General features: G+C 44.8%; 1 protein-coding gene across 7 annotated transcripts in view; it reads right to left on the bottom strand.

The window, feature by feature from the left end:
- LOC308661159 (uncharacterized protein) overlaps positions 1 to 23,994 on the bottom strand; it is a 46,214-nt gene extending 22,220 nt beyond the window's left edge. For 2 of the 7 annotated variants that reach the window (XM_081315975.1, XM_081315974.1), the window contains exons 1-8: positions 23,866 to 23,994; positions 15,428 to 15,506; positions 15,076 to 15,225; positions 13,625 to 13,704; positions 10,837 to 11,037; positions 6,637 to 6,659; positions 4,413 to 4,528; positions 1,357 to 1,407 (exon numbers count right to left, since the gene is read on the bottom strand). In XM_081315975.1, the coding sequence (XP_081172101.1) occupies positions 1,357 to 1,407; positions 4,413 to 4,528; positions 6,637 to 6,659; positions 10,837 to 11,037; positions 13,625 to 13,663 (430 nt within the window). In that variant the 5' untranslated portion in view covers positions 13,664 to 13,704; positions 15,076 to 15,225; positions 15,428 to 15,506; positions 23,866 to 23,994. Of the gene's footprint in view, positions 1 to 1,356; positions 1,408 to 4,412; positions 4,529 to 6,636; positions 6,660 to 10,836; positions 11,038 to 13,624; positions 13,705 to 15,062; positions 15,226 to 15,427; positions 15,507 to 23,865 lie in introns of all 7 variants that reach the window. The other 5 variants (XM_081315973.1, XM_081315969.1, XM_081315970.1 and 2 more) reach the window with 4 other exon arrangements.
- Positions 23,995 to 25,257: the final 1,263 nt, after the last annotated feature.

Below are 25,257 nucleotides of genomic sequence, written 5' to 3'. Positions count from 1 at the left end.
AAAAAGGGTAAAAATATTGTTCAGATGTTCATTCCATCCATCTGTCTGCACTCACCCACCCAGAAGGTTGCCGTTGCAACACAGGGGTAGTAGAGATGTAATTAAAAGAAAAGGTCAGATACTTCCAAATTGGTGGGGAGCGGGGGGTGGGGGGAATGAGGAAATAAGAAAAGGGGCGAAAAATCATAAACGAAACGGTCCAGGCGAAAAGGAATGATATGACAGGAAACGAAAGTGAATGAAAGCACCATCGTCTCAACTTTCCACCCAAACCAGTGGCTCTCTCAATCTAGCAACTTTAAGGTGGGTAGACTTCAAACTCCCAGAATTCCACAGTCAGCTGCGGAATTCTGGGAACTGAAGCCCACCCATATTAAAGTTGCTAAGACTGAGAACCGCTGACCTTAAAAAAAATAAAAATCCAGCTTTATTTTTCAGTAAGCCCTGTCTTGAAATTTGGCCTTTCGTTTGATAAGAGATGTAGGGAACAAAGTAATTAATTACTCCTAGTCTCTAAAAATATTTAACTCCAATAAATCTCACAGTCTAGAATTATTTACCTCCTTGGTTTTAGTTTCCTATTGAATTAATCGATTCGTAGAACCGTTAAAAGTAAATACTTAGATACTTAAATATTTTGATAACTGGTTTCAGCATAACTGGTCTCCTTTGTAACACAATGTAAGCCTGTGTATTTTACTTTATGCCTTTAAATATATTTTCTCTGAGAAGACCTCAGATTTCACCAGATTCTCAAGAAGATTTACGACACAGAAAGGTTTATAAATGCTTCATCTAAGACAAGCGGTATCTGGAATAGCACAAATCATTTCAAGTTCTAGAAGGTTTTGATTACACCAAAAGAAAAACCTGGCTCTGAAATGTTCAGCTTTGCACGTTTTTTTTGGGGGGGGGGGAGGGAAAAGAAATTTCTGGAACTCTGCACCTGGTGCTTTCACTTTCTGACCTGCTTATATCAGCAAAACCACGACAAAAAAGACACACACACACACACACACCCCTGACTAGAGAAGCAACCTAGAACTAAGGAGAAACTTCCTGACAGTTAGAACAATTAAGCAGTGGAACAACCTGCCACCAGAAGCTGTAAATGCTCCAACACTGGAAGTTTTTAAGAAGACACAGGACAGCCATTTGCCTGAAATGGTATAGGGTTTCCTGCCTGAGCAGGGGGTTGGACTAGATGACCTCCAAGATCCCTTCCAATTTTTTTTTATTATTATTATTATTATTATTATTATTATTATTATTATTATTATTATTATTATTATTATTATTATTATTATTATTATTATTATTATTATTATTATTATTATTATTATTATATGGTTTTACCAGGTAAAACATATGTGTCTGCCTCTTCTTCCATTTCCAACTTCAGCAATTCTGAAAGGGGAGAAAGAGGAGAGGAGAGAGATCAGAATCCCGTCACCCCCAGTTTGAGCTTATAAAGGATTACAGGTAGTCCTCGATTTACAACAGCATTGAAAAAATGATTTATGAGCATTTTTTCACACTTAAGACCATTGCGGCATCCCCATGTTCACGTGATCAAAATTCAGACGCTTGGCAACTGACTCATACTCGTGACGCTTGCAGTGTACTGGGGTCACGTCATCCCGTTTTGCAACCTTCTGACCAGCAAAGTCAATGGGGAAGCTGGATTCGCTTAACAACTGTGTTACTCAGTGCTTTTTTTGTAAAAGAAAAAGGTGCCGGAACTCACACATGTTGTTCTGTACCAGCCTGCTACCGGCCCTGCAGAAAAGGCAGGGACAACCCCTTTTACAAGAAGGCAAGAGGCTGGAACTAAGCCTACCAGATTTATGGATACAAAAGCAAACAAGACACGAACCATGAAACAGGAGCTATTCAAACGGTTGCCTTCAGCAAACCAGCCCTCCCACACATTCCCCTTTTAAACAGTTCAAGGCGTGGCTTCTCTCTGCCTCCTTCCGAGGTGCCCCATTGCCTTCCTCTGTTTACTCCTGATTGACTGCCTCCTGCGTCGGGCGTCCTTGAACAGGGCCAGCTGTGGGTCATCTTCATCCACGCTGTCAGGCTCACACAGCTGGGTCTCTGTCGTGACCAGGTGGGAGGGGCCTGGCTGAGGGCTCTGCGGAGCCTCAAGGCCATCATCAGCAAGCTCTTCAACACCCCCCTCCTCCTCTGAGTCGTCCGACCCAACTGCTGAACCCACAGGCTGACCCTGAATCACAACACATACAACCCGCCTTGCCTACCCTACAAGGTTCCATCCAAAAAAGGTGCCGGAACTCCGTTCTGAACGTTCTATGAGAAAAAAAGCCCTGGTGTTACTAATTTAACAACTGCAGTGAGTCACTTAATAACTATGTAAAGAATGGTGGTTAAAAAAATGGAGCAAAGCATTCTTAACAACAGAAAATTTGGGCTCATTTGTGGTCGACAGCCGAGGACTAGCTGTAATGCCAGTGCTCCTGGGCTTAGATGGGGGAACCAGCCCTAATCCCCCTTGCAGTTTCAATGGCTGAGGGGGGGGAACCAGAGCCTGGGCTTCCCCACTCTTAGTCCAACCCTCTTCCTCACTACCCAAAAAACCTGACGCAATCCTGGGTTGTATAAACAGAGGCAGAGAGTCAAGATCATGCGAAGTATTAGTACCGCTTTATAAAACCCTAGTAAGACCACATCTGGAATACGGCAGCCAATTTTGGTCACCATATCACAAAAAAGATGTTGAGAGTTTTGGGGAAAAAAATTCAGAGAAGAGCAACTAAGATGATCAAAGGCCTGGAGACTACAACATACGAGGAAAGGCCGTGGGACTTTGGGTTTGGCCAGTTTAAAGAAAAGAAGAACTAGGGGAGACATGATAGCAGTGTTTGAGGGGATTTGAGGGGCTGCCACAAGGAAGAGGGGGTCACTTTGTTCACCAAAGCACCAGACGAGAAACACTGGTTGGAAACTGATCAAGGAGAGAAGCAACCTGGAATTAAGGAGAAATTTCCTAACAGTGAGGACAATCCACCAGTGGAACAGCTTTGCCTCCAGAAATTGTGGGCACTCCCATCAGTGGAGATTTTCAAGAAGAGGCTAGCTAGACAGTCAGTTGTCTGAGATGGTATAGGTCCTCCTGCTTGAGCAAGGGGCTGGACTAGAAGACCTCCAAGGTCCCTTCCAGCTCTATTCTATTCTATTCTATTCTATTCTATTCTATTCTATTCTATTCTATTCTATTCTATTCTATTCTATTCTATTCTATTCTATTCTACTCTACTCTACTCTACTCTACTCTACTCTATTCTACTCTACTCTACTCTGTTCTTTCCTTATTCTATTCTATTCTATTCTGTTCTGTTCTATTCTATTCTATTCTACTCTATTCTATTCTATTTATTATTCTATTCTATTCTATTCTATTCTATTCTATTCTGTTCCTATTCTATTTATTATTCTATTCTATTCTATTCTATTCTATTCTATTCTGTTCTGTTCTGTTCTGTTCTAATTCTATTCTATTCTGTTCTGTTCTGTTCTGTTCTGTTCTATTCTATTCTATTCTATTCTATTCTATTCTATTCTATTCTATTCTATTCTATTTATTATTCTATTCTATTCTATTCTATTCTATTCTGTTCCTATTCTATTTATTATTCTATTCTATTCTATTCTATTCTATTCTATTCTATTCTATTCTGTTCTGTTCTGTTCTGTTCTGTTCCGTTCCGTTCTAATTCTATTCTATTCTATTCTATTCTGTTCTGTTCTGTTCTGTTCTACTCTACTCTACTCTACTTTGTTCTTTCCTTATTCTATTTCTATTCTATTCTATTCTGTTCTGTTCTATTTCTATTCTATTCTATTCTATTCTATTCTATTCTATTCTATTCTATTCTATTCTATTCTATTCTATTCTACTCTACTCTGTTCTTTCCCTATTCTATTCTATTCTATTCTATTCTATTTATTATTCTATTCTATTCTATTCTATTCTGTTCTGTTCTATTCTATTCTATTCTATTTATTATTCTATTCTATTCTATTCTGTTCTGTTCTATTCTATTCTATTCTATTCTATTTATTATTCTATTCTGTTCTGTTCTGTTCTGTTCTGTTCTGTTCTATTCTATTCTATTCTATTCTATTCTATTCTATTCTATTCTATTCTATTCTATTCTATTCTATTCTATTCTATTCTATTCTATTCTGTTCTATTCTGTTCTATTCTACTCTGTTCTATTTCTATTTCTATTTCTATTTCTATTTCTATTTCTATTCTATCCCACCCTTAATTTTTGGACTGGGAGGGGTTGGCCCCAAATTCCCCAGGGGTTTCTGTGGCTGCAAAGGGACCAAGCCCGGGTCTTTCTGCTCCTAGACCAACATCTCCTTCACTGGTCTGAACTCACCTTTAAATGTACATAAAACCTCTTTTAGTTCAATCCTCTTTCTCGAAAAACGGTTGAACCTGTACTCCAGCTCCTTGAAATCTCTCTTGCACTTAAAATGCAGCCCATTCTTCCTGCTGATGAAAGGGGAAAAAAAGAAAGATGTGCGTGCCTTTTAGGGTTCAAACCACAGTTTCTGGCTGATTTCCAAGCTCTTATACAGCTAGTCCTCCACTTACAACCGTTCGACGTTCCATCACTGAAAAAAGTGAGTTAGGACCGTTTTTCACACGGCCTTCGCAGTATCCCTGTGGTAACGTGATCAAAATTCAGACACTTGGCAACTGACTCATACTTGTGACGGTTGCCATGTCCTGTGATCCCCTTTCGTGACCTTCTGACCAGCAAAGTCAAAAGGGGAAACCAGATTCACTTAGCAACCGTGTGACTTAACAGTTGCAATGATTCACTTAACAACGGTGGCAAGAAAGGTCATAAAATGGGTCAAAACTCAACTTTAAAAATGTCTCACTTAGCAAGAAAAATGTTGGGTGTCAGTGGTTTGTCGTAAGTTGAGGACTACCTGTACTGATTTCCTAGTTTTCATTTCTGGTCTGTTTTGACTCCCTCTCTCTAATCAACTCAAATCCTTCTTGTACTGGATTTATCACACAGAAACAATCCTTATGCCAGCGTGAAGCTTTTTGCCAAAGGGGTACAGCTACTCACTGATTTAACCACCATTCGTTTAGTGACCATTCAAGGCTGCAACGACACTGAAAACAGTGACTTATGACCAGGGGTGGGATTCAAATACCTGAACAACCAGTTCTCTGCGTGGATGCAGGGCCTGGGCCTCTGAGGCCTAGAACAGACTTCCGGAAGTGGCATCCACGCATTTCCAGCAGGCCGTTTTAAGGCTGGGAAACTTCCTCTGGGCCTCCAAGGCCTAGAATGGACTTCTGGAAGTGGCATCCACGCATTTCCGGTGGGCCAATCTAACCCTGGGAAGCTTCCTCTGAGCCTCCGAGGCCTAGAACCAACTTCTGGAAGTTGCATCCATGCATTTCCGGCGGGCTGTTCTAAGCCTGGGAGGCTTCCTCCGGGCCTCCGAGGCCTAGAACGGACTCCTGGAAGCAGCATTCAGCCGGTTCTCCGAACTCAACAAAATTTAGCTACCGGTTCTGCCGAACCGGTTGAATCCCACCACTGCTTACGACCGTTTTTCACACTTACGATCGTTGTAGCGCCTCCATGGTCATGTGATCAAAGTTTAGATGTCTTTGAGAATGGATTCATATTTATGACGCTTGCAGGTCACGCGATCACCTTTACTGACCTCCTGACAAGCCAAGTCAATGGGGGAAGCCAGATTCACTTAACAACCGGGTTACAAACTTAACAGTTGCAGGGATTCACTTAGCAATTGTAGCGAGAAAGGTTGTATAATGGGACAAATTGACTTAACAACTGTCTCGCTTAGCAACAGATATTTTGGGCTCAATTGTGGTTGTGAGTGGAAGAAGGCCTGTATACGGGTCATTAGGTCTACTTAATGCTTCTTAGAAGGGTGGACGTTAATAGTAAAGGCAGGACAAGAAGCAACGGGTGGAAACTAATCAAAGAGAGAAGCAACTTGGAACTAAGGAGAAACTTCCTGACAGAACAATTAACCAGTGGAACAACCTGCCTCCAGAAGTTGTGAATGCTCCAACACTGGAAGTTTTAAAGAAGAGACTGGACCGCCATTTGTCTGAAATGGTATAGGGTTTCCTGCCTGAGCAGGGGGTTGGACTAGAAGACCTCCAAGGTCCCTCCCAACTCTGTTATTCTGTTAAAATAAACTTTTAATATTGATTGCAGGAATTACTCTGACAATCGTGTGTTCTTCCTTCCCTCAGGCAATACCAATTTGTTTGTTTATGTGATTAGAAATGGCTGCCCATTCAGAGCAAAGACTCTGGGCAGCATTTGATACTGAATATTTTTTTTTCAGCCAGGGAAACTTCCTTCTTACCTTCCTCTAATCCTTGTTTATTTATTTGATGTGATTTATGAAATTTACATCATTGCCTAGCCAAAGCAAATTATCTCCAGGCTGTTAAGCTAACAATACAAGGCAAAACAAGGAAAATACAGTTAAAGCAGACCATGTAGTCAATGCAAATTACACAACAGAAGAGTTAAGGGATCCTTCCGAGGCAAACCCAATGAATACAACACCTTGACAATTATATAAACGTACCCCTTGGTTGCTCTTCTGAGATTCTGCAGCAAAGAGAAAAAAAAAGAAAACAGAAGAAAAATGTATCAGGCACGAATGTCTTCTGGGAACAATTTAGATTCTTTATTTCTGTAACCATTTCCCCATTAAAAAATTTGTTGTTGTTGTTAGTTGCAAAGTCGTGTCCGACCCATCGTGACCCCATGGAAAACGTTCCTCCAGGCCTTCCTGTCCTCTACCATCTTCTGGAGTCCATTTAGGCTCACGCCTACTGCTTCAGTGACTCCATCCAGCCACCTCCTTCTCCGTCGTCCCCTTCTTCTCTTGCCCTCCACCTTTCCCAGCATTAGGCTCTTCTCCAGCGAGTCCTTCCTTCTCATTAGGTGGCCAAAGGATTTGAGTTTTAGCTTCAGGATCTGGCCTTCTAAAGAGCAGTCAGGGTTGATCTCCTCTAGGACTGACCGGTTTGATCGCCTTGCAGTCCAAGGGACTCGCAGGAGTCTTCTCCAGCACCATAGTTCAAAGGCCTCAATTAATTCTTTGGCGCTCAGCCTTTCTTATGGTCCAACTTTCACAGCCATACATTGCAACTGGGAAGACCATAGCCTTGACTATACGCACTTTTGTTGGCAGGGTGATGTCTCTGCTTTTTAGTGTGCTGTCTAGATTTGCCATGGCTTTCCTCCCCAGGAGCAAGCGTCTTTTAAAAAAATTACTGAACAGCATTTGTCATTTTCCCCTTAAGTAAAAGTGAATATTTGATACAAACACAGGACTAGTTTTCATTAAAGCAACAACAGAGCAATGTGATTAATCGTTCCCATAATTAGTGAAATAACCCAATAATTTTCAAAATATTTTCCTGACAAATGCTCCACCAAACTCATTTTGATCGGTAGACCTACAAAGGTAGTCCTTGACTTACGACCACAATTGAGCCTTATGACCTTTTGTGCCACGGCGGTTCAGTGGATCACTGCAATTGTGACGTTAGGAACAACACGATTGTTCAGTGAATCTGGCTTCCTCGTGGACTTTGCTTGTCAGAAGGCTGCAAAAGGGGATCACGTGACCCCGGGACACTGCGACCGTCATAAATAAGAGTCAGTGGCCAAGCATCCAAATGCATATCACGTGACCCTGGGGATACTGCAACAATCAGCTTGACTCTACAGTAGTGGCCAAAATTGTGGAAAACTTTTGGGAAAAGTGTATTTTTAAGGTCTGATGGCTAATAACACCACTTTTGGGGGGAAGTAGTACCATAAAATTATATATCAATGGAAATATATTTTAATCAAGGATGTAATGCAACAAAGCTTGTTCAATTATCTGTGCTGTATTCTATGAAAAGTTATAGCCAAATAACCAGAGAAAGGAAGCAGAACTTGCTTAGGTTGATATCAGGTAGCTTTCCTTCATCTGATTGTAGCCAATGAGCACGAGTATTTAGAGAGCCAATCAGGTGTCATCTTGCTTTGGCAATGAGCCAATCAGATCACAGTAGGATTCAGTTATGGATGTCATGTATTGAAGCTGAGAGGAGGACATTTGTCTCTGTGTTATGTGATAGCTTATCAAGTTGGTTGGTTTTTTTTGGTGTGTTCTTTCATTTAGTGAGCTTGTAAAACGTAATAAAATTAAAGTAATGGTGCAAAGAGTTGACCGGTTGCCCAGAAAGCGATGTAAAATAGTATTATTAAGTGAACAAGGCTACAGTTATAAAGAAATTAGAAGAAAAATTGGTGGAAGCTTAACCAAAGGTGGCATTTCTACCGTACACTTTTCCCAAAAGGTTTCCACAATTTTGGCCACTACTGTATGTAGGGATTTGAAGTCACATAAAGGTAAAGGTTCCCCCGCACATGCGTGCTAGTCGTTTCCAACTCTAGGGGCCGGTGCTCATCTCCGTTTCAAAGCCGAAGAGCAAGCGCTTATCTGAGGACGTCTCCGTGGTCACGTGGCTGGCATGACTAGATGCCAAAGGCGCACAGAACGCTGTTACCTTCCCACCGTAGCGGTCCCTATTTTTCTACTTGCATTTTTACATGCTTTCGAACTGCTAGGTTGGCAGAAGCTGGGACGAGTAACAGGCATTCACTCTGCTACGCGGCACTCGGGATTCGACCCGCCAAACTGCCGACCTTCTGATCGACAAGCTCAGCGTCCTAACCCACTGAGCCACCGCGTCCCTTTGAAGTCACATACATTGGCTAAATCAGAGGTCCTTGACCTTTTGAGCACCAGGGACCGGTTCCGTGGAGAGAGGTTTTTCTGCAGACCAGAGGGGGTGTGGTTTTTTGTGCTACCTGCATCCCACCAATGGGGCTTTGCTTGTTTTGTGTGGACCGGTTGCTAGCATGCCACGGTCCGGTACTGGTCCACGGACGGGGGATTGGGGACCCCTTGGCTAAATGATGCCTCTTAAGAATTATTTTGAAGGAGGCATTTTTATAACTAGCCCAGGGTTACAAGCAGTCCTCAACCTTCTGGAACGTTCACAGTGGGTGTTGGCGGGTGGGCAGAGATCGACCCCGAGACCTCTCATTTATGGAGTTCCTCAGGGGTCAGTCCTCTCACCTCTCCTGTTTAACATCTATATGAAGCCGCTAGGTGAGATCATCCGTGGTTTTGGAGTGGGATATCATCAGTATGCTGATGACACCCAGCTTTTCATCTCGACCCCAAACCACACCAGTGATGCCCTCGACGTGATGTCCCGTTGCCTGGAAGCGGTCCGGGTCTGGATGGGGAGGAACAGGCTTCAACTCAACCCGGACAAGACTGAATGGCTGTACATACCGGCATGTCAGGAAATTCAGATTATTCCATCTCTTAATATTGGGAGCGAGTTATTACCCCCCGTAGATAAGGCTCGCAATCTGGGTGTCCTCTTAGATTCACAGCTCTCCTTAGAAGATCATATAGGAGCTGTGACTAGAGGGGCCTTCGCCCAGGTTCGTCTGGTGCGCCAGTTGCGACCCTATCTGGACCTGGATGCCTTGCGTACAGTCACCCATGCACTTGTGACCTCTCGTCTAGACTACTGCAATGCTCTTTACATGGGGCTGCCCTTGAGAACCACTCGGAAGCTTCAGCTGGTACAGAGTGCAGCTGCACGAGTTCTTTTGGGGGTCTCCCGATACTCCCATGTTACACCTCTGCTCCGTGAGCTGCATTGGCTTCCAGTTGCCTTCCGGGTGAGATTCAAGGTGCTGGTGATGACATATAAAGCCCTACATGGCGTGGGTCCGGATTACCTACGGGAGCACCTACTGCCGGCGTCAACTTCCCTCCGTCCTGTACGCTCCCACAGAGAGGGCCTCCTCAGGGTACCACCGGTCAGAGAATGTCGGCTGGTGACCCCCAGTGGGAGAGCATTCTCGGTGGGTGCACCAATCCTTTGGAACCGCTTACCAGCTGAACTCCGGATGGCCCCCGACCTCCGCTCCTTCCGGTGTGATCTAAAAACTTATCTATTCGAACAAGCCGGCCTGGCCTGATGGATTTGGGTTTTAAAATTATTTAACTAATGTATTCTTATTTTATTGCCCTGTACACCGCCCTGAGTCCTTCAGGAGAAGGGCGGTATATAAATCAAATAAATAAATAAATAAATAAAATTTACAATTATTCCTTTAGTGACTGTTCCAAGTTACAACAGCACTGAAAAAATGGTGGGGATCAGCAATGGAACTTGCAGCTATGTTTTCCTCTGCTCTGGCTTGCTCTCCGCAAAGAGGTGGAGTGATATGGTACAGGCAGTCCTCAACTTACAACCGTTCATTTAGGGACCATATTCAAAGTTACAACGGCACTGAAAAAAGGTGACTTAAGAAACTCCTTTTCACACTTATGACCGTGGCAGCATCCGGATGGTCACGCGATCAAAATTCAGACGCTTGGCAACTGACTCACATTTATGACGGTTGCAGTGTCGTGAGGTCATAAAAACCACCTTCTGATCGGCAAAGTCAGTGGGGAAATCAGGTTCACTTGATGACCGTGTGACTTAACAACTGCAGCGATTCACTTAACGACTGTGGCAAGAAAGGTCGCCAAACGGGGCAACACTCACTTAACAGCTTGTCTTGCTTAGTAACGGAAACTTGGGGCCCAACTGCGGTCGTACGACGCCTCAGATGGATCTTTTCAAGTGGAAACAAAGGAGGCCGCAAAGAATCACATTTCATCTTTCACAGGAGGCTTTCAGTCTCCCACCTTGGCAGGAGGTTCCTTTTCTCCTTTCCCTCGGCCGGCTCTGCCATGCCCGTTTCTCGAAAGGTGCTCGTCCCTCCTGGTGACGATCTCCTTCTCCAGCTCTTCCAACTGCCTTAGCAAGAGCTCTTCCTGATCTCGGACAAACCTTTGCAGGTCCTTCCATTCCCAGACAATATTCTCCCGCTCCGATTCCGTTTTTCTCTGCAAGGACACAGCGGCAGAACATTACGTTACCTTATTCCACGGGTCGACAACCCACGGCTCTGGAGACGCATGCGGCTCTTTCAGCCTTCTTCTGCAGCTCCCAGCCATTTGCAGAGAGAGAGACAGAGACAGAGAGAGGCACTTGCGCTTCCCTTCTCTCTCTCTCTCTCTGTAACTCACTCTGTTCTCTGACAAGCTGACAAGCTTATTGGGCGGGGCTCCTGCCTTTGCTGCGTCTCCACAGGAAGCAACAGGAGAGCCAGCCCAATAAGAATGTGTGTCAGACAGTGTGAAGCCAGCTTGCCAGGTAAGCAGAAGATCGGAGAGAGGGAGAGAGAGACCGGAGGGAGAGAGACAGAGGGAGAGAGAGAGAGAGAGGGAGAGAGAGAGAGAGAGAGAGAACTCATGCACAGCAGCCTCTATTTCTTTTTAATTAAACTCTTCAATCAAGTTCCCCCTGCCTCGCGTGCGCGGGTTTTGCGGCTCCCAGTGGTTTTTTTCCCCCTCTGGGAAACGGGTCCAAGTGGCTCTTTGAGTGTTTAAGGTTACCGACCGCTGCTCTATTCAAACATCCAAAAAGCTGGTCGAGATTCACACTCTCAGCTAGGCTTCCTAGGCCGAGGAAGGGAGATAAAATAAGCTGAGGGTCCTTAGTGAAGGGGTTCAAAAGAAAAAAAGTTCAAAAGAGAAAGGAAATGCGAGAGGATACGTCAAATGGCTGTAAACACAGTCCAGTTGCTGAGCATCCGAAATGTGGTCACGTGACCGGTTTGTGGGCGGCGACCATTAAAACTTTGAAACTGGGTTGCAAGTCCTTTGGGAGGCTTAGTGGTCTGCTGTAACTTCAAATGGTTGCTAAGCGACCAGCCATAAGCCAAGGACTACCTGAATAGAGCTGCACAAATGAATGATTGTACAACACACTGAATCCAGTCCAAAAATCGTGACCCAGAACAAACAGGATTGTCCCTTTTTACTGGGTTGCAGGCAGAGATTTCTGCCTTTAAGGCAGGGATTGCCAACCTTTCTGGGTAGGAAAGGGAAGGGCAGGCACCTTTATGTGCGCATACGCACACATGCAAATGTGGCTGCATGCATGTGCGCGTTAACAGGGCCATGAGCCTGCGTGCTCCGCAAATGGGGCTGCTAGTGCCGGCTCACGGCTCGGCTAGCTCCCAGCGCACAGCTTGTGGTTCGGCTAGCACTGGCACAAGGGGGTTGACAGCGTGCACACGCCCGCACACACTGGCCAGCCACTCATGTAGCCCGGTGGCCAAGAGGCCAAGGCCTGGTAGTGGGCCACAGCCTATATAGGTTGGGGACCTCTGCTTTAAGGTTTCAAAATCTTTCTGGATTTGATTGTGAAATGCTGAAGTCCCCTGTCGCAGAGGTCCCCAACTTTTTGGGCACCAGGGACCAGTTTGTGTAGAGGTATTTCCGCGGACCGGAGAGGGCGTTGTTTTGTGTGCTGCCTGCATCCTGCAGGTGGGGCTTTCCTTGTTTGTGTGGTCCGGTTGCTGGCATGCCGGAGTCCGGTACCGGTCCACAGACCGGGGTTTGGGGACCCCTGCCCTAATATAAGGACCTCCTCTTCATACCTTGGGCCAACTAATACAGGTAGTCCTCAGCTTACAAGGGACATGATTGTTATTCACACTTAAAAAAAACATCCTTATTTATGATGGTTGCAGTGTCCCGGGGTCATGTGATCCCCTTTTGCGACCTCCTGACAAGCCAAGCCAAGCGGAAAGCCAGATTCACTTAACAGCCCTGTGACTAACTCAACAACTAACGTGACTCACATAGTTGTGAGAAAAAGGTTGCAAAGTGGGGCAATGCTCACTTTACAAATGTCTCGCTTAGCCATAGAAATGTTGGACTCAATTTGGGTCAAACCCTTTGGGTGTGCCAGAGATCAGTACTGGCAGTCCTTGACTTATGGCCGTTTTGTTTAGCGAACGTTTAAAGTTACAATAGTCTGAACAAAGTGACACAGGGCCAAGTCCTTTCTCCCTGTCCTGTGACTGCGACTCCCACACTTGGCAAATGGTGTGGACTTACAACAGTTGCCGTGTCCTGGAGTCACACACGACTGCCATTTGCGACTTTTCCAGGGACAAGCACAATCAATGCAAGGAAGCCCGGGGCAGGGAAGGTCATAAATTGTTGATTATGTGACATGCCGCTTAACGACTCAATTACCGCGGCCAAAATGAGTTGCTCTTTGAATGAGATGGACAGTTTTCTAAATCTGACCTATAAACAAATTAAACAAATTTAAAAGGTTGTTAAAAGGGATGCTTCACTTCATTGAAGGGATGCTTCACTTAACAACCATACTGCTTAACCGTGAATTTTCCAGTCCCGCTTGTTTGTGAGTCGAGGATTATCTGTACCAGCCCCTCCAGGCCCCATCTTTTGAATCCAGCTCTTTCTGGATGGCTATTCTGTGATCCCCCAATTAGTTTTTATTCACCTCGTAGCAAATTTTGGACCAACAGGCCTTTCTCGGGGCAGCCTTGCAATGAGAAGGGTGTAAAAATTCGAAGAAGATCAAAACTCACAACGCTACAATCGGTCTTACCAGCAAATCCTCACTTTTCCTTAGATAAGGGAGCTTCATTTTTCTGCTCTTTTTCACATTATCTTGCAGCCCTTGAAGATCTGGGATGAAACGTGAAAAGATTAAAGATCCTTTGCCCACTACAGCTGAATTCTGTTCTTAAAAGCAATTATTTTAAAAGGAAACCCTGAACCTTAGCTTCTGAGGAATTAAATACCAACCCGGGGGACCTCTTTAATCCATTTGTATATAAGACATTAAAATATCCGGGTTTTGCTTGTTTGTGTGGATAATGCCTTCAACTCGACAAGCCATCCTGAGTTTGAAAACTGCTTTTTGCTTGCAGCTGAAACGCAACATGGTCCAGCAATCTATTTTTGTTTCACCGTATCCCTATAACAGAATAACGGAAGGGACCTTGGAGGTCTTCTAGTCCAGCCCTCTGCTCAGACAGGGAATCCTGTACCATTCCAGACAAATTGCTGTCCAGTCTCTTTTTAAAAGCTTCCACTGACGGAGCACCCACAGCTTCTGGAGGCAACTCCTTTCACTAATTCTAACTTCAGGAAATTTCATAAATTTCTCTTAACTTCTAGGTTGCTTCTCTCCATGATTAGTTTCCATCCGTTGCTTCTTGTCCTGCTTTCAGGTGCTTTGGAGAATAGATTCACTTCTTTGCGGCAGTTCCTCAAACATGGGAACACTGCTATCGTGTCACCACCAGTCTTTCTTTTCATTAAACTAAAGGTAAAGGTAAAGGTTCCCCCGCACATGCGTGCTAGTCGTTTCCAACTCTAGGGGCCGTCATCTCCGTTTCAAAGCCGAAGAGCCAGCGCTTGTCCGAGGACGTCTCCGTGGTCATGTGGCCGGCATGACTAGATGCCAAAGGCGCACGGAACGCTGTTACCTTCCCACCGTAGTGGTCCCTATTTTTCTGCTTGCATTTTTACGTGCTTTCGAACTGCTAGGTTGGCAGAAGCTGGGACGAGTAACAGGCGCTCACTCTGTTACGCGGCACTCGGGATTCGACCCGCCATACTGCCGACCTTCTGATCGACAAGCTCAGCATCCTAACCCACTGAGCCACCGCGTCCCTCTTCATTAAACTAGACATACCCAATTCCAGCAACCGTTCTTTATATGTTTTAGTCTCAAGCCCCCTGATCATCTTTGTTGCTCTTTTCTCTGCTCTTTCTAGAGTCTCTACATCTTTTTTACAATATGGTGACCAGAACTGGATGCAGTATTCCAAGGGTGGCCTAACCAAGGCCTTATAAAACGGTACTAACACTTCACGTGATCTTGATTCTATCCCTCTGTTAATGCAGCCTAGGATTGCATTGGCTTTTTGGGCTATAATGTCTGGTCTCCAGAGGCAGCCTTAGGTTCTCTGTCACTGTTGCAGTGTTAAAATAAAGATTTCCCCTTTTTACTAGGCAAATTCTTTTGCTGTCCATACTGTACAATCTAACCTGCTTGATCAATCAGTGCGGCGATGAGAGTAGTCAGGTGATTCCTGGGCGGAACTGGAATCAACTGATCGATTTGAATAGGGGCAGCTCATTCGGCAGCTCATTCCTTCTGCTCCGGTGCCTTGGATAATGCCCTGCCTGGTTATTTTCCTTGAACAATGGAAGACACAGAAAACAGAGTGGTGATTTCGCCTCCCTTAAAAAAAACAGGGGGGGTTGTTCGGATTCTACTTTTCGGAAGTTTCCCAGGAAGTCTCAAGATGCTACTCCAGCCCCCGCCCCATTTTTTTTCTTCTCTCTGCTGGATCACTTCCCCCCCCCCCCCCGCCCCAGTCACAGTGCTAGGAAATACCTGTGGAGGAGACGGAGATATGGAGATCAAGAGCTGTTAAATTCAAGAGGTGAAGTTGAGATCAAGAGAAGACGAATCACTGTTAGAAAAAAAAGAAAGAAAAAGAAAGTAAATATATGCGTCTCAGGATAACCTTGCAGTATCCAATCTGAGTTGGTCACCAAGCTTTCAACGTTAAGAACACAGGATGAATCCCTGCTAAATCTGGTTAAAGGCCAAATTAATCCTGCTTTCTTTTTTCTGCAGGATCCAATCTGAGTCGGTCAAGAAAGGTTTTTTTTTCTTCCAAGCTTTTGGGCTTGTGCTGCGTAGCCCATCATCCGGGAAATTCTCTCTGTCCAGAATAAGCACTCTGGGCGGTTCTACGCGTTGTATTTATATAGATCCCGGTTCTGTATAGCATCTAGTTATTGATTAAGGTGTAGACGAATGAATAGAACAGGCCAGCGTGCATATTTGAGCTCTCTGGCCTGGTCTGAGCATATTAATTGGGATTTTAACTGTTTTTTAACTGGGGTTTTATAGCAAGGTTTATATAATTCTTTTTAATCGATTTTAAGTTTTGTAATTGTTGTATCTGTTTTTAAAAACCTTGTGAACCGCCCTGAGTCCTACGGGAGAAGGGCGGTATATAAATTGAATAAATAAATAAATAAATAAATAAATAAATAAATAAATAAATAAATAAATAAATAAATAAATACATAAATACATAAATACATAAATACATAAATACATAAATAAATAAATATTCTGGAGACAGAGAAGTTCCCTGATGATGACCTCTAGCACAAGCCCAAAAGCTTGGAAGAATAAATCCTTGGTGACCGACTCAGATTGGATCCTGCAGAAAAAAGAAAGCAGGATTAGTTTGGCTTTTGTCCAGATTTAGCAGGGATTCGTCCTGTGCCATTAACTCCCCAAATAGATGAGGAGCTTTTTTCTTTTAAACGTTGCCTTAGAAAGCTGGGCTCACACCTGGTGTGCCGCGCCCAATGAAACACACACCGTGGAGATTGCAAAGAATCTATTCTGCGCAGGAAAAGGACACAGGGGGAATCACTCTCAATAGACCTTTTCCCAAAAATAGGGCTCCCAACAGGCCTTGCCACAAAGAAGAGGGCGTCAAGCTATTCTCCAAAGCACCTGAGGGCAGGACAAGAAGCAACGGATGGAAACTAATCAAGGAGAGAAGCAACCTAGAACTAAGGAGAAATTTCCTGACAGTTAGAACAATTAACCAGTGGAACAACCTGCCTCCAGAAGTTGGGAATGCTCCAACACTGGAAGTTTTTAAGAAGACAAATGGACAATCATTTGTCTGAAACGGTATAGGTTTCCTGCCTAAGCAGGCGGTTGGACTAGAACATCAAGTTTTTGAGACCTTGCTAAGCACTGTTGGCACTCAAATATTGTCATGTTCTAAAAATGGTACAATCTGTGAAAAGGTTGAAAAGGTTAAGACTTTTCAACCTTTTCACAGATTGTACCATTTTTAGAACATGACAATATTTGAGAACCAACAGTGCTTAGCAAGGTCTCAAAAACTTGATGACTGGGAAAAAAAGGTGGGGGGGATTTTGGGTTTTACTGGTTAGATTCATTTGTTGTTGTAGAAATGGCTAGTTTATAATATTATGGAAAAGTAAAAAGTTGAGGTTCAGCATTAATGCTTCCTTCTACTGCAACAGAGGAAGTCAAAAGTCAATGCCTTTTATTTTTCCCTTCTCCCCCTCACTTTTTCCCCCTTTTTCCTCCCCACTGTGTCCTACTATTTGCTTTTGTATTTTTGTATTTTATTCTACAATCTAATAAAATGTTACAAACTGTAAAAAAAAGAAGAAGGAAAAAAGTAATTTTTTTGATGGTTGTTCCTTTGCTGAATTTCCCCTTACACTGACAAATGTATGATGAATTTCTCAATATTTATTAATATGCACCACTACCTTAATGGTCAGGTGGCTGGTCGGCCCTGCTTCCTCTCTCTTTCTCCTCACCCGTTGCTTGCAAAAGCCCCTCTCTCACACACACACCTGCCCCAAAGCCTTGCCTCTGCCTCAAATACACACCCCTGCCCCAAAGCCTTTCCGCTCTGCCTCACACACACCTGCCCCAAAGCCTTGCCTCTCTGCCTCACACACACACACACCTGCCCCAAAGCCTTTCCGCTCTGCCTCACAAACACACCTGCCCCAAAGCCTTTCCTCTCTGCCTCACACACACACCTGCCCCAAAGCCTTGCCTCTGCCTCTCACACACACCCTTGCCCCAAAGCCTTGCCTCTCTGCCTCACACACACACCCCTGCCCCAAAGCCTTTCCGCTCTGCCTCACAAACACACCTGCCCAAAAGCCTTGCCTCTCTGCCTCACACACAAACCTGCCCCAAAGCCTTTCCTCTCTGCCTCACACACACATCCCTGCCCCAAAGCCTTTCCTCTCTGCCTCACACACACCTGCCCCAAAGCCTTGCCTCTGCCTCACACACACACACACACCTGCCCCAAAGCCTTGCCTCTCTGCCTCACACAAACACACGTGCCCAAAAGCCTTGCCTCTGCCTCACACACACACACACACCTGCCCCAAAGCCTTGCCTCTCTGCCTCACACAAACACACGTGCCCAAAAGCCTTGCCTCTGCCTCACACACACACACCTGCCCCAAAGCCTTGCCTCTCTGCCTCACACACACACACACACACACCTGCCCCAAAGCCTTGCCTCTCTGCCTCACACAAACACACGTGCCCAAAAGCCTTGCCTCTGCCTCACACACACACACCTGCCCCAAAGCCTTGCCTCTCTGCCTCACACACACACACACACACCTGCCCAAAAGCCTTGCCTCTCTGCCTCACACAAACACACGTGCCCAAAAGCCTTTCCTCTCTGCTTCACACACACACACACACACACCTGCCCCAAAGCCTTTCCTCTCTGCCTCACACACACCTGCCCAAAAGCCTTGCCTCTGCCTCACACACACACACACACACACCTGCCCAAAAGCCTTGCCTCTCCGCCTCACACGAACACACGTGCCCCAAAGCCTTGCCTTTCTGCCTCAAACACACAGACCTGCCCCAAAGCCTTTCCTCTCTGCTTCACACACACACCTGCCCCAAAGCCTTTCCTCTCTGCTTCACACACACCTGCCCAAAAGCCTTGCCTCTCTGCCTCACACACACTTGCCCCAAAGCCTTGCCTCTCTGCCTCACATAAACACACGTGCCCAAAAGCCTTTCCTCTCTGCCTCACACACACACCTGCCCCAAAGCCTTTCCTCTCTGCTTCACACACACACCTGCCCCAAAGCCTTGCCTCTCTGCCTCACACAAACACCTGCCCCAAAGCCTTGCCTCTCTGCCTCACACACACCCCTGCCCCAAAGCCTTGCCTCTCTGCTTCACACACACCCCTGCCCCAAAGCCTTTCCGCTCTGCCTCACACACACACCTGCCCCAAAGCCTTGCCTCTCTGCCTCACACACACCTGCCCCAAAGCCTTGCCTCTCTGCCTCTCACACACACACACCTGCCCCAAAGCCTTGCCTCTGCCTCTGCCTCAAACACACACCCCTGCCCCAAAGCCTTTCCGCTCTGCCTCACACACACACCTGCCCAAAAGCCTTGCCTCTCTGCCTCACACACACCTGCCCAAAAGCCTTGCCTCTCTGCCTCACACACACTTGCCCCAAAGCCTTGCCTCTCTGCCTCACACACACACCTGTCCCAAAGCCTTTCCGCTCTGCCTCACACACACACCTGCCCAAAAGCCTTGCCTCTCTGCCTCACACACACCTGCCCAAAAGCCTTGCCTCTCTGCCTCACACACACTTGCCCCAAAGCCTTGCCTCTCTGCCTCACACACACACCTGTCCCAAAGCCTTTCCTCTCTGCTTCACACACACACCTGCCCCAAAGCCTTGCCTCTGCCTCACACACACACACCTGCCCCAAAGCCTTGCCTCTCTGCCTCACACACACACCTGCCCCAAAGCCTTGCCTCTCTGCCTCACACACACACCTGTCCCAAAGCCTTTCCTCTCTGCTTCACACACACACCTGCCCCAAAGCCTTGCCTCTGCCTCACCCACACACACACACCTGCCCAAAAGCCTTGCCTCTCTGCCTCACACACACACCTGTCCAAAAGCCTCACCTCTCTGCCTCACACACACACACCTGCCCAAAAGCTCCTCTCTGCCTCTCTCACACACACACCTGCCCCAAAGCCTTTCCTCTCTGCCTCACACACTGCTTCTCTGAGAAAATCCCTTTCTCTACTGACTCTTTCTCTGAAGTCTTTTTTTTTCTCTCTCTCTGTTTCCCGCCAAAACTGCCTCCTTTTATAGCCTCTCCTGTCTCCGCCATCTTCTTCCTTTCTCTTCTCGGCTTGTTTTGCCCCAGCAGCCCTGCAGCGCCCAAAGACTCTCCACGACAAGTCCTGCGCTGCGCCGCTTTGGCTCATTCCCTCCCCCAGCTACCCTTGTCCAGGCTAGGCAGGCTTGCGTACCACCTGCCAGGTGCCAACGTACCACCGGTGGTACGCGTTCCACCAGTTGAAAAACCCTGGGCTAGAAGACCTCCAACTCTGTTATTCTATTGCAGGGGTCTTCCAACGTGGCCTGGCTGAGGAATTCTGGGAGTTGAAGTCCACAAGTCATAAAAGGGCCACGTTGGAAGACCCCTGTTCTACTGTATTCTAAAATCACTCCTTCAACGGTAGTTTTCACAGTTAATTCTCCATAAGCCCACCTCAAACCAATCTCTTTTAGGATAGCCAAGACCTTATTCATGTTAACTTGAGTTCAGCCAATATTGCTTAGCTAGCGTCAGCATTACAGGCAGTCCTCGACTTAACGACCGCAATCGAGCCCAACAATTCTATTGCTAAGCGAGACAGTTAAGTGAGTTTCAACCGCTTTGATGGCCTTTCTCGCCACATTTGTTAAGGGAATCACTGCAGCCGTTAAGTTAGTCACACGGCTGTTAAGTGAATCCGGCTTCCCCCTTTGACTTTGTAGGTCAGAAGGTGATCCGGTGACTGCGAGACACTGCAGCCATCATAAATATGAGTCAATTGCCAAGCATCTGAAAAATGGTCAAAAGTCACTTTTTATCAGGGTTGCAACTTCGAACAGCCACTAAACGAACTGTTGTAAGTCAAGAACTATCTCTCTCTAGCAGCAATCGGCCCATTTTATCCAAGTAACAACGATCGTATCGCCCCCAAGTTCCTCTTTTCCCCAGCTGTTGCCTTGTCCTATAATATATCTGGAGTTTCACTTGAACAAGCACTTTTGATCACCTTTGCTTTGATGAACATTCCTGATCATTCTTGCATGTTAGCAGTTTACTATCAAGGCCTTGCTTGCTCCTGGGGAGGAAAGCCATGGCAAATCTAGACAGCACACTAAAAAGCAGAGACATCACTATGTCAACAAAAGTGCGTATAGTCAAGGCTATGGTCTTCCCAGTTGCAATGTATGGCAGTGAAAGTTGGACCATAAGAAAGGCTGAGCGCCAAAGAATTGAGGCCTTTGAGCTATGGTGCTGGAGAAGACTCCTGCGAGTCCCTTGGACTGCAAGGCGATCAAACCGGTCAGCCCTAGAGGAGATCAACCCTGACTGCTCTTTAGAAGGCCAGATCCTGAAGCTAAAACTCAAATCCTTTGGCCACCTAATGAGAAGGAAGGACTCACTGGAGAAGAGCCTAATGCTGGGAAAGATCGAGGGCAATAGAAGAAGGGGACGACAGAGAATGAGGTGGCTGGATGGAGTCACTGAAGCAGTAGGCGTGAGCCTAAATGGACTCCAGAAGATGGTAGAGGACAGGAAGGCCTGGAGGAATGTTGTCCATAGGGTCGCGATGGGTCGGACACGACTTCGCAGCTAACAACAACAACAACAAATCAAGGCCTAGCTGCTTGTAAATTTTAACTTCTTCTTCCCTTTACACAGTGGGTCTACAAATAGTTACAAGCTTTTCCATCCCTATTTAACAAAAAAAACACCCCAACAACCCCACATTAAATAAAGAAATATTCCAAGTGAGGGAGTTTCTATCTAATCGACCCAACATCTGATCATAATATGTGCAAGTATATATACTTTAAAAAAGAACAGTCAATAGGTTAGGCTAAATATTAATCTTTGAATCCCTCTGTTAGCCATCTGTTATTGTACTTAACACATAGAAAGTCCAGAAACGGCTTCCAGTCTCTTATAAAATTGTCTAAGTTTTACTTGTCTTCTCTCTTTTTTTCCCAGCATCCAGCCAGGGTGGATTCTATATATTTAATCTCAAATTTATTTGATACTTGTTACTCGTTTTTCCCCCCCTTTTTTGTACACCATTTTTCTCTTTCATTGTTAGTGATGGATGCATTTTTTTGTTTTTCTATTTTGTGTTTATTTTTTATGATAAACAAAATAAATATATTTAATAAATTTTAACTTAATATAAAGATATTAGAGGAGAAAGCTTTTAGTTCTTCCTTCTACGTACAGTCACCCACGCACTCGTTACCTCCCGTATAGATTACTGCAATGCTCTCTACATGGGGCTGCCCTTGAAGACCACCCAGAGGCTTCAGCTGGTGCAGAGTGCGGCCGCGCGGGTAGTGATGGGAGCACCCCCATACTCCCATATTACACCCCTCCTGCGTGAGCTGCATTGGTTACCGGTTGCCTTCCGGGTGAGATTTAAGGTGCTGGTACTTACCTTTAAAGCCCTACATGGCTTAGGCCCGGGATACTTGCAGGACCATCTGCTGCCGGGAACGACTTCCCATCGCCCAGTACGCTCACACAGAGAGGGCCTCCTCAGGGTACCGTCGGCTAGACAATGTTGGCTGGCGACCCCCAGGGGGAGGGCCTTCTCTGTGGGAGCGCCAGCCCTATGGAACCAGCTCCCCCCTGAGCTTCGGATGGCCCCAGATCTCCAGTCCTTTCGCCGCGGCCTCAAAACACTCCTTTTCCACCAGGCTGACCTGGACTGACAGGGATTTTAATTATGTTTTTAATTTTTAACTTTAATTTTTAACTTATTTTAATTTTAATTTATTCTACAGGGGCCATTAATTTAATTTTCTTTTAACTTCTGTATTATTGTATGTTATTGTTGTTAGCCGCCCTGAGTCCTTCGGGAGATAGGGTGGCATATAAGTCCCAATAATTAATAAATAAATAAATAAATAAATAAATAAATAAATAAATAAATACATACATACATACATACATACATACATACATACACACATACATACATACTGAAAATATTTAGCAACCCAATCTTTCTTTTCCTTCTGTTCCCATGAGATTTATTGTGTTGCTCCTTTGGATCCCACCAGATCAGTCTTGTCAATCTTGATGCAAGAATTGCATCAGCAGCTGGAACAGCTGGCAAAGGTTTTCCCCTCGTGGGCTGCTGTTTTTTAAATAAGTCTTCCCAATAACTCACACTTCAGTTATCACTCCAATCGATGGCCCATTTTTCCTTTGCTTTTTATGGTGCCAGTGTATGAGGGTTAAATGATTTTTTTACAAAGGACTTTAAAAATGCTGTTCTATAGCATAGAAATTGTTAGAAGTCCACCACAGTCCAAAGATCCTTTTATGGAAATCATCTAACTTCTTTTCCTTCTTTTCATAACGGGCAAATTATAATATCAAATCCATGGAATATTTGCCGGAGAGATGGCTATTACATTTTCACCCATGTTTGTGTGGAAGAAGGAAAAGTGGAGAATGATTTTAGAGGATGTTAGAGGAAAAGAATAAACTACCAATTATACAGACTGGAAATTATGCATGGCTGTTAAAAGTTTGTAAAACATTGCTCGAGTATAATATAGTTTTGCACTACTAATCTGATTTAATACACATGAGCTATACCATGAATTATCATGGTTTATTACATAAACCAGCTACCTGTGTACAATTCACTAAACTTGACTTAAAATGATGGATTAGTATAATACACCAACTGACCTGTAATATAAGAAGTCTTGGACTGTGCTTTATTTAATAGAAATACTCTTCAATCTCCTTTTTCGTTTGTTTGGTAAAGCCAATTTTGCCACAAATATATTTACATAAAACACAAAGAGCCTTTTCCTTGGCAAGCAGGCTACAACAGGAGCATATGGATATCCATCGCCAGGAGACAGCCCCGTTTCTGAGACCAAGAACCATCTTAAGGACTAGAAACTTTTTTTTAAAAAAAAAGGGAGATGATGCTTTGATTTTCACCCTAACGAACAGCAAAGAAATCTTTCTAAGAGCCGTTCAGATGCTCAAACTGCATCACCTTCCGTTTTCTGAACAGAAATTCTTGAAATAATGCTGCAACCTGTTTGGAGGGATCCAGCCGGCTCGTGAAAAGAAGAAAGAGACGAGGTTTTAAAAAAGAAAGGAAAAGGGGAAAGAAATACCTTTTTTTCTTGGTCTCTTCTCTCCACGCTGGGATACAGCAGCAGCAGCAGCTGCTCACTTTCACAATGGAAACAGATAACTGGCAGCAAACACCGGATGCAGCCTGCAAACTTCTTGCAAAACTGACATCCACCTCAACAGAGGCACCATAGAGGAGAGAGAGACACACAGAGAGAGAGGGAACAAAACAGTGATGTGAATTTTTTTGATTCCGCCCCCTGGTGGCCAGAGGGAAAACTCAACCAATGTTTTACCAGTTGGTGGTCATAAATCGAGGACTACCTGTAGTACTGCAGCTTAGGGAATATGGCACTTCCATACACAGGAACAATATATCTCAACTTCGGTACAGTTAATCCTCAAATTACGACCACAACTGAGCCTTACCTTTTCTGCCACAGTTCTTAAGTGAATCACTGCACTTACTAAATGAATCATACAGTCGTTAAGTGAATCAGGCTTCCCCCGTTGACTTTGCTTGTTGGAAACTGGCTGGGAAGGTTACCAACGGTGATCGCATGACCGCCCCCCCGGGATGTTGCAACTGTCATAAATACATGTCAGTTGCCAAGCAACCCAATTCTGAACACGTGACCATGGGGTTGCCGCTAGGGTCCTTAAGCGTGAAAATTGGTCATAAGTCACTTTTTTCAGTACCAATGTAACTTCGAATAGTCTGAAATGGTATAGGATTTCCTGCCTGAGCAAGGGGTTGGACTAGAAGATCTCCAAGGTCCCTTCCAACTTTATTGTTATTGCTGTTATTGTTAAACAGATGGTTGTAAGTTGAGGACTATTTTTAATAGCCTTCATATCCTGCTAGTGAACATTCAGGGATCTGTAGTCAGTCACTGTCTGGAGGCAGAATATTGAGGTTGATGTGCCAGAGGTTGACATTTTATTTATCTTGAAATACACTTTTACTAGTTGGCTAGCTCGCTCTTTATTTCATTTGATTTCAACACATGTTGTAGCGTAACACATGATTTACCTTTGTGAGAGTTTGACACTCATCATGAATCTGTGTAAATAGGACTTTGGGATGAATAATATTTCACAGAGCAACAGAGTGTTTGAAAATGTCTATACCAAACACAAGGGTGTAGGTTCCTCATACGATTTGAGGAAGGAAGGAAGGAAGGAAGGAAGGAAGGAAGGAAGGAAGGAAGGAAGGAAGGAAGGAAGGAAGGAAGGAAGGAAGGAAAAAAAACCAAAAAAAGAAAGGAAGGAAGGAAAGAAGGAAAGAAGAGGAAGAAAGCAAGAAAGAAAAAGGAAGGATGAAAAAAGAAAGGAAAAAGAAAAAAGGAAGGAAAAAAAGCAAAAGAGAAAGTAAGGAAAGAAGGAAGAAAAAATAAAAAGAAATAAAAAAGGAAGGAAAGAAGGAAGAAAGG

This window comes from Vipera berus (assembly GCF_964194415.1).
Source record: "Vipera berus genome assembly, chromosome: 2".
In the NCBI taxonomy this organism is placed as follows: domain Eukaryota; kingdom Metazoa; phylum Chordata; class Lepidosauria; order Squamata; family Viperidae; genus Vipera; species Vipera berus.
Note: the sequence above shows the minus strand (reverse complement) of the source record. Positions and strands in the feature narration are given on the sequence as shown.